This window comes from Stegastes partitus, unplaced genomic scaffold, assembly GCF_000690725.1.
Source record: "Stegastes partitus isolate 25-593 unplaced genomic scaffold, Stegastes_partitus-1.0.2 Scaffold804, whole genome shotgun sequence".
In the NCBI taxonomy this organism is placed as follows: Eukaryota; Metazoa; Chordata; class Actinopteri; family Pomacentridae; genus Stegastes; species Stegastes partitus.
In genome coordinates this window covers 241,102-250,829 of record NW_007578535.1, presented here as the reverse complement: position 1 = coordinate 250,829, position 9,728 = coordinate 241,102, and the positions used below count along the sequence as shown (strand labels likewise).

The window sequence follows — 9,728 nt, the reverse complement described above, 5'->3', positions numbered from 1 at the left end:
ACTAATCAGGTCTGATCGATTGTGCACTGATCGATCAGTGTGTTCTGCGTCGACGTCAGTTTTAAATCTCCGGCGGTCTGACCGAGCGCCGTCAACATGATTAGCCGTCAATACCTCACGGACAGGCAGGTAAACATTAACCAGCAGAACGTGTTCACTTGTCAAAGAAAGTTTGTACTGTACGGAGGAACATCATGGCGGCGACGGGTTCTGCGTGGACTAAAGGACAAACGTTATACAGGTTCTCTGTGAACCTGCATCAAGCTAGCAGGTAAACAAACTTCTGCTTCTTTAATCAACCTTTAGCTTAGCTCATAACTAGTTACGTTGAGTAACGGGTTTGCTAGCGTCAGTTTTTTTTAAAAGGTCTGTTTGCTTTAAACTTGGACAAAATGAGCCGTCACATAGCTATATTTAACTATTTGTGTGTATTTAACTCCTACAGTAAAATATGAGACTTTTCTGTGTTCGCTTCTTGTTAGCAAATGTTATGTAACTGTTTCACCGTTATTCTCCTGCCAGCGTTTTGTCGTGCGTGTTTGACTCCATATGTTTAAGTTTTTTCACTCACTTTATAAAGTATAACGCTTTGATAAATCAGTGTGTATGTGCATTAGCTTTATGTTCTGGTAATACTTTAATTATCTGAGACAAGGGCCAACTTTCCAAAACAGCTTTAATCATTTGCAGGACCTCTGAACTTTGTCCCGTGAAGCTCCGCAACATGAAAAATACAACAAGACGACTTTGTTGGTGCTTCCAGCCCTGCATGCATTCCCTCTGTTGCTGTTTAAAAGGCTTATTGCTAGTTTTTTGAAAGGGTGCCATGGGAAATTCATTTTTTTAATTATAGCTCCCCCAATTAAAGCTATTGGCCCATGAGGTTATTAAACGAGATGTCCCACTGACCTTGGAAGTTTTAGGACTTTAGAGTATCAAAATAAAGCTTTATAAAGTGTTTGTGAGTTAAACAGATGGCTTTGAAAGTGCTAAATTTCCCTGACATTTGCACAGTATAGCTCCCTAATCCATGTGGGGATACACCAGCTAGGCTGCCTGTGACTGACACTCCACATCCTGTGAAAAAAAAAGAAAAAAAAAATCCAGAAATTGAGGTTAATGTGCCATTGAAGCAGCTTTAAAAAGGTTTAAAAATCATGAGTTTATAAAAAGCTATGAAAGTCCTTGAATTTGATGTCTAGCTGAGAGTGGGAGCTCTGTTTAACACTGGATATGAATAGTCGGATATTGTGCAGCTGCTGAAGCGGCTGATGTTTTTCCTCCTGCTTTTGTTAACAGATTTTTATTAGTTCACTTTGCTTCAGATTTATAGTTTTTATGTACACATTTAAGATGGTGCCGGTTCGCGTCCTGGTGGAGTTTGCATGTTCTCCCCGTGCAGCGTGGGTTCTCTCCGGGTTCTCCAGCTTCCTCCCACACAGTCCAAAAACATACTGAGGTTAATTGGTGATTCTAAATTGTCTGTAGGTGTGAATGTGAGTGTGCTTGGTTGTCTGTCTCTAAGTGTAGCCCTGTGATAGACTGGTGACCTGTCCAGGGTGTCTCCTGCCTTCGCCCTGAGTCAGCTGGGATAGACTCCAGCCCCCCGTGACCCTCGTGAGGATTAAGTGGTGTGTAGATAATGGATGGATGGATGGATTTAAGATGGTATTTTGTATTATTTTTATGGTTTCACTCTCACATTCTCAAAAGAGACTAACCAATTGGAATTTACTCTGCTTGTGTGCCACTTACATAGTCATTCTCTGTTTATTTTCTTTGGCATGGTTCCTAAAACGACAGCATAAACACATGATTGGTTCAACTCTCTGCTCTGTGACTTTCAGACACAGTTATTAATCTTCAAATATTGATTGGAGCCACTTAGATTCTTCTAATAATTCTTAAAGTGAATAATATTTCCTTTTTATTCACCTCAGAGTGGGTGAAAAGAAGTTTGACGGTGAAGGCACAAGCTGTGGCATTCAACCCACTCATTCATACAGTATGCATATTTTTCATATCAAAGGATATTAGCACGACTATCTCTTAGTCCATATGTCACGCACATCCCCACATTCCTTTTAAAGTTTCTCCTTTTTATATCGATGACTTCTGCGGGTTTATGTTTTCGCTTTGAGCCTTTGTGAAACTTTCTTTCATCTTGTTTCTATGTAGGAGGTTTTCAGAGAGCAGCGACAAAGGCTGGTTCCGGTCTTTATTTGTGCACAAAGTTGATGCCAGGAAAGATGCTCACTCCAACCTGCTGTCAAAGAAGGAGACCAGCAACCTGTACAAGATTCAATGTAAGCCAACAGCTTTTACTTACACACAAGCGAAGGTTGATCTTCTTTAAGTGCAGGGCTGCAGAAGGCCAAAGACAAGTGAATCTAATTCACTTACATTGTATTATAATTAAATGGATTCTGTTTTGTGTCTCAACAGCCTTTCATCCATTTTTCTCTGGAGAAAACAGCTAAATAAATCATGTTAATTAGATTCACTCCACTCTGGCCTGAGTGACCTCAGAGAAAAGTGAAAGTAGCATTAGAGAAAAACACAGGACTCCACTGTAACAAGTTATTTACTATCATACATGCACAACATACAGACAGCAACAAGTCTTACTACAATAGTACAATAGCATGATGTATCAGGACTGTAAAGTCTTTTTTAATTTTTTTTTTTTTTACATCAGAACAATTTGTCCGGTTTTCTTTTGAGTCTGTCGTGATAACTGCATCTGTCTCTTGAAGAGAAATCTATCATTCTCACCGGGCTTTGATCTTTTATGTGGCGTACATCACACCATGTAGGGATTTCAATTTGAACACTCTATCAGCCGTAGCCTATAACCTATTGCAGGGGAATCAGTTTTGTATATAAAGTCTTTGCTGAATCGGAGTGTGAAATTACTTTGTTGAAGAATTTGATTGTTGCTTGTATTTTAAAAAACACCCATTTCTGATAAGTCTGGCTCTTTTTCTTTCTTTCTTTCTTTCTTTCTTTTTTTTTAGTTCACAACGTCAAACCAGAGTGCCTGGAAGCATACAACAGTCTAGAGTGAGTGTGTTCACTGCTTGAAAATGTTCACTGTATTAACTCTTCTCATTAAGGTTTATGTTTTAGTGATTTCACTCTTTTATTGTTTTTCCCTAATAGTTTTTTTTTTTTTAACTACATTTCTAGAACATATTTCCATCATATTCTGATGGGCAGATAAAGACTCATATTCTTTGAGACATGGACCAACTAATTAGATTTTCTTTATGATACAAGTTTAGGGTTTCGCCCATTAACAATGGAATGGTATTTCAGAATTATAAGGTTAATTGAGCATGCTACTGAGGTAATAGGAATAATATCTTTGAGTATAATGCCAAGTTGGACGGATTTTTTATGATGGACTTTTATTTTTATCCATTATGCTGCCCGAGTGCCCTCTAGTTGGTTATTAGGGTGAAGTGACAGCATATCATAACTGTGTGCACCTTCACAGAATCTGTATGTTTGTGTTTAATTATTTTACACTGACTTCAGGGCCGAGGTGCAAAACAGGCTCCATCAGGACCAGGACTACCCATGTGAGGTGGTAGGAAGCTGGAACACCTGGTATGGAGAACAGGATCAAGCTGGTAAGCAAGCAGGGAACAGAAAATATCATAGAACAGTGATTAAGAGTGTCACCTTTGATTAATAACAGTTGCCATTTGCAGAAGGTTGGATTGATTTATGCGTTTTACAGCCTCATAAACGCTTGATCATAACTGTGTTTATTGCGAGTGACTGCAGTTTGACTGTTAATTCTTTGGCAAAGCATCACAGAAACCTGTAGGCACGCACAGACACTACCCGGTGACTCACCACCAACACCTCCCCTTCCACATATGATCATTTACAGTGTATAGTATACATTAAAAGCATTCAGTGACAACAAAAAAGGGATTAGACAGCGATGGAGCTTCTGTATCTCTCGGTTGTGTGGGTGGCATCAGTTCTTATATAGTGCTACAGTGACACCTGCTGTTTGTTTCTTGCAGTGCACCTGTGGCGATACAGAGGAGGCTACCCAGCTTTGACTGAATGTCTGCAGAAGTTGAAAACTAACCAGGTATGCTGCAAGTTGTTTGTCAGTAGTTGTTACCTACAATAAAAACTTTTGATATCTCTGGGCAAATTGCACATCTAGTTTTTTTTTTTGTTTGCTTAACTGAAAAGAAATAAATACAACTGGTGTTGCATTTGACAGTAAAATGAACTTCTCTTTGAATGTTAGTGTGTTATTTCATTTATGAAGTCATTGTACTTTTGAAAGAAACATTAAGATGAGACTTTCAATGCAGAAAGAAGAATTTTAGTTTGCACTCAAAAAGTAGAACATATAAAATATCTTTGTATGTTCCTTTTTTTTTTTTTTTTTCATTAAAAGACATTTTTATTCCTTTTCAGGAGTATATAGCGTTTCGGAAAGAGAGGGCAAAAATGTTGATTTCACGGCGGAACCAGCTTCTTTTGGAGTTCAGCTTCTGGAATGAACCACTGCCAAGACAAGGACCAAACATCTATGAAATGCGCAGCTATTCCCTCAAGGTAATGTGATACTTGTATTAAAATGGCATGAGTTGCGTGTTTTTGAACAACAATAATGATAATAATAATAATTCTAGTTGAGTTTACGAAAGTTAACACACCTGTCAAACTGCATCTATGCTATATTGCATGAACTGAATATGTAAACCATGCTCTATCCTGCACGTTTAGGACTTGTGGTATTCATAAAATTGGCAAAAAAATAAACAAACTACATTTCTGGAGCCTGTTTGTGTCATGCTCAGAACTGATGCTTGCCACTTTGGCAGTATAACTATCAATACATGATTACTAATATGTTTATATAATGTTTTGAAACCAAAACTTTCATGTTTACATATTTTAATGTCTTCAGCGAATAATGCAAATCCCCTCTCATCACATCTTGTTGTCAGGATTGGCGTTTGATGCACGCTACTACATTTTTAGTAAACAAGTCACGGCAGTACACATGATAGCGAAGTAGTCGGCTTGTTGTGTCTGGGATAATCATACTAGTTACATGTATGACCTCATTCTACTGTTTTGCCTTACCAAGTGTAATTTGCACTCATTCATAAGTGACTAATGGAGCTGAGGAGTAACTTGTTCACTTAATAATGTGTGTGCAACCAGTACTCAAGTGCTGCCTGTGTGTGAGCTCATGTGACACAGAGTTCCCTGGTCTGTTTAAAATAAACAAGCTGTAAACATTACATAAATAGCGCTTTTACTGTTTAGGCTATGCGAAGTGTATTTAAAAGAACCCTCTGCATGGTGGAGCAGTGTCATGTCATATATTAAACCATGTTAACGCTCTACCACATGTGTTGCAGCCCGGAACCATGATTGAATGGGGCAACCACTGGTAAGGACAGTTTGTAATGCTTACAATCTGAAGCACTGATTGTCAAAGGTGTTCCATCCAGAAACCCTGACGACAACGTGTTTTACCACAGGGCGAGGGCAATCAAACACAGACAGGAAAACAACGAGGCAGTAGGCGGGTTCTTCTCCCAGATCGGTGACCTGTATGTTGTTCATCACTTGTGGGGTGAGTAACACAAACATAAAAACAAGGTGTTGTTTTGCATTTTTGAGAGGTGAGCAGTTCTTAACAAGTTGAACACGTTGACCAATCTGAAAAGCTCTATGGCTGCTTTGGCTGGATTGTTGTTGTGCTGAATGATGAAATCATTTCGCTGCAGTAAAACCATCAATAAATGCCGATGTGACAGCTCCACTGGCAGCCACACTCGCCCAAGTCATACAGGAACTGTCACCACATTTGACGGAGGAGGTGGAGCGCTGGGCCAAGAGCTATTCTTTATTTCTGCACACATTCCTTCCAAAGATTGGTCTTTGTTCTGTCAATCCACAGAACTTTGTTCCACAACTCGACTAGGTTTTTTTTGTGAACTGCAGTTCGGCTTACCCAAAGGACAAGGGTTCAATCTCCCTTAATATTGAAGACTTGTGCTCCTCAAACTAGCAAAACCTTTTATCATTTTTGTTCCTGTGTGCACCTGCTCTCATCCAACAAACCCAGCTGCTGATTTTGGAAAACCAACATTTTGATGTGTATTTTACCTTTTGTTTGTCTCTGTCGCCTCATTATTTCCCTCTTCGTGCACGGTCACATCTGTATTTTCTCATATTGACAGACAACATATTGAGTCTCGTCAGAGTTTTTCCTGACTCAGTACGGACCTTTGGGGTGTGACTACCTACAACAGTAAACATAACTGATCCGTGTACAGTAAATTCAATGAGCCTGCGTTACCTTATTTGACAGGAAACTATGTATTTTCCTGTTATTTCGGACCATTTGATGAACGAAAATGTCTTTAATGCTGAAGTCAATGAAACCCTAAATAACAAAACAGATTAGAAGCATTGAATTAGTGTTATTTTTCTCTGTTCTTATCATTTTAGTGCTGGTTATTTTTCTTGGGGGCTGAATAAAACATCCAATAATTCCCCATGCATTGAAAATCTTGCAGTTATTGATCAAATAATCAACATGGTCATTCTTAACCAACTTTGAGCCATGTGTGAGCTCTTCTGTGTCTGAGCTAACATTAAAACAACACAGCTGCCTAACAGACATTTATTAACCAAGTGCCAGGTTACTTTTCACCCCTTGCCATGTGCACACTATGTTTCAAAAGGGCTTTTACACAAACATCTTATAATGTTTTCAGCTGAGACTTTAATGTAGGATCCGTTGTTTTTGTTTTCTCAAATTAAATGTGCAGAAGCACAAAGCCTAGAGAACTCAAAAAGTGTGTAATGGGCCAAATACTTGTTGTCTGGACTGTATATGGTATAAGAAAGGCAAAATAACAACAACAACAAACTCTACCTGTTTTAATGTTGATGCATGAATTTAATCACAATGTGCAAAATGTAGGAAAGCAGCTAGGCAAATGAAAAAGGGTTAAACATCGTAATACTTAGATTATTTGGCTCTGTTCAGTTCGATTAATCACACCATCAGATCATTTTTGAATCCACAGTGATTCAGAATGTTTTATTGGACTTGCATTAATTACTGTGTTTGTTTTTTTTATAGCTTATGAAAGCCTCCATTCCCGAGAGGAGACGAGAAACTCTGCCTGGCTGAAGGAGGGCTGGGATGTAAATGTGTTTTATACAGGTAAGACAGCAGGGCTCTGCCCACACAAATATTCCCAATAAAAAGGCTGCCACAGAGCCAAAGATACTTTATGCCTCATTAAATTACTTTTATATGCAACTTTGCAGCATGCAGCACAATATTCTTTGTGGTGGTGCAAAAGGTGACAATTTATCACAAATTCAGGTCCAATTAGTGTCTGGAGTTGAGAATCAGTGTTTTAAGGTTCATTTAATCATGAAAGTATTTCTTTCAGCAACTTTGAGTATATTTCTGCCAAAATGTTTGTAGTAAAAGTGACAGCATTCACGTTAATGACACGTTTTCCCAATAATTAACAGACAAACCTTTTTTCTCTAAACATAAATTTTGTTGTTCTTGTGACCCAAAAGAAAACAAATCCAAACACTTAGGGACAGATGAATTCATATCCTCTTCAGATATTGTAGGGAACAAAACTCACAGGAGGATTCTGAGGAGGTGAAGAGAACCAAAGAAATGACATAGGCAAGAGTAGTTTGCAGCAGCAAAGTGAGCAGGTAAGTTTAACAATATGTGTTAGTTTATTTGAGAGAGGCTTTTATTGTGATGGATGGATGGATGGATGGATGGATGGATGGATAATGCACTCATAAAGACACAACTGTAACCATAGAAATGTTTCTACAAAATAAAAGTATTTTGTCAGGGATAATAAAACATGGTAAACTCACTGAAAACAGTAAGTGCCTCAATTACTTTAACTCTGTTTTACAATAGATACACACGTCAAACTTTGAATTAACACTAATATCCTGCTTTACTTTTAGGAAGATGTTTACATATAGCATATCTTGATAGAGTAAAACTGTAATTGGAGAATTCTGCTGTGCTTTAAGATGGTCATTTCCACTCTGTCCATGATGTTTAAATGAAGCAGAATTGGTAACATGTTTCTTTCCATGTCTTTCTTTGTCCTCAGTGCCTTTGATCAGAAGTATGGAGTCTAGAATAATGATTCCCACCAAGAGTTCACCACTGCAGTGAGACGGCGGCTCCAACTGTGAGCAGCTCAACGGCTACTACTCACTGTGACTCCTTAGTCTTATGGATTGTGGATTTATTTTGTTTTTAATCTGCAGGATGATTTGTGTTACTTTAAGTGTCTTAAGATTTCGGATTTTGTATTTGCACTCCAGCCGGTGAGTCATGAAATGTAGCGCCACAGTGTTTGTGTGCATTTCTTTGAGCATCCTGAAATATGCAGATTTCCGGACTTTTGGAAAAATGAATAACCCAATGAAATCCAAACTGATGTGTGTAGTATCGTGCCACAGAGTGATTTTAAATTATGATTAAGCAGAATGAGGTGCAGTATTGTTTTTATCATGACTTATTGTAGTGGACTGACAACAGTTTCTCCATAATGAAGGATTAATCTCCACCCAGATTGTGTGACTGTTCATGAATCACGCTGAATGAGATCACAGTAAGCTTCATACCACTGAATGTACAACAGGTGTTTGATAAAATGAATGATGTCAGACTACCTCATTTATTTTGCTGACTTAAATTTACAGTAAGATGTGTAAAGAGCCTGCCAGGAGCAAATGTGGAACTTGGAACTTCTGATGTGAAGTGGGCAGTATTTTCAAAATAAAAGCTGGCTCAGACACATAAGTTGAGCTTCATTCATACAATCAGTCAAGTTGTAGGTGACACATGAATCTAAAAAAAATATTTACTTTATCTGCACTGATATTTGCAGATTTGGACTACAGTCCAGAGGCGGTGTTTGGCCTACATGCTAAAGTATGTATTGAATGTTTATGCCACGGATGACGATATGAGTCGTGGTACAAGTTGGATAATTAATAACTTCAGTAGCTATGCAGGAGCTTTGGTCAAAGCAACTCAGCCTGTGTTCTGTCCCGTTTTGACCCAGTAGGAGGTTAGGTTGAGTTACTTTTTTTATTATTATTATAATTATTTTATTTTAAACTCTGGGGCATTCTGTCTCAGAACAAGTCCTGCTTGACCATCTCTGATTTGCCTTAAAATTCTTTTAGCAAAAAAAAATGGGTATTTCAAAAGATTGATACTACAGATGTCAATACACAATAACGCAAAACAAAAAAACACATAGAATCATTTTTAATAATACAAAAATGCTTCATTGAGGCACATAGAAAGTTATGATTGTTCAACTTTTACAACATTTGTACCACAAAAACTAAAGTATTGCTAGATGGCCTGAACCTAGAAGAACAGAGTTCTGGAGTTTCAAAATGTTTCTCCAAATATAACTTGGAAAATAATTTATTTTCTTATGGGCATTTTTTATTTATTTTTTTTTTTAACTGAATTCGGCAGGCTTTATTTTTTTAAATCTCAAAGTTTCTGTTATATCAAGCTGAACATTCACAAATATCTTTTTAAAAAAAAAAATATGTTATGCTATAAAATAACTGAGCAGAAGTTGTTCTAAAAATAATTCAAGAAAGAACGACCCAGCTTAAAGTTGTGATCAACTTTAAACTCA

The 9,728-nt window shown here is 37.7% G+C and overlaps 1 protein-coding gene across 1 annotated transcript; it reads left to right on the top strand.

The window, feature by feature from the left end:
- The first annotated feature begins 194 nt into the window (after positions 1–194).
- Positions 195–8,412, top strand: nipsnap1 (nipsnap homolog 1 (C. elegans)). The gene is made up of 10 exons (XM_008292364.1): positions 195–271; positions 2,179–2,306; positions 3,018–3,063; positions 3,541–3,635; positions 4,041–4,111; positions 4,450–4,590; positions 5,406–5,437; positions 5,529–5,623; positions 7,145–7,228; positions 8,169–8,412. The coding sequence occupies exons 1-10, from the start codon at positions 195–197 to the stop codon at positions 8,231–8,233; spliced, it is 834 nt and encodes a 277-aa protein (XP_008290586.1). The 3' UTR covers positions 8,234–8,412.
- Positions 8,413–9,728: the final 1,316 nt, after the last annotated feature.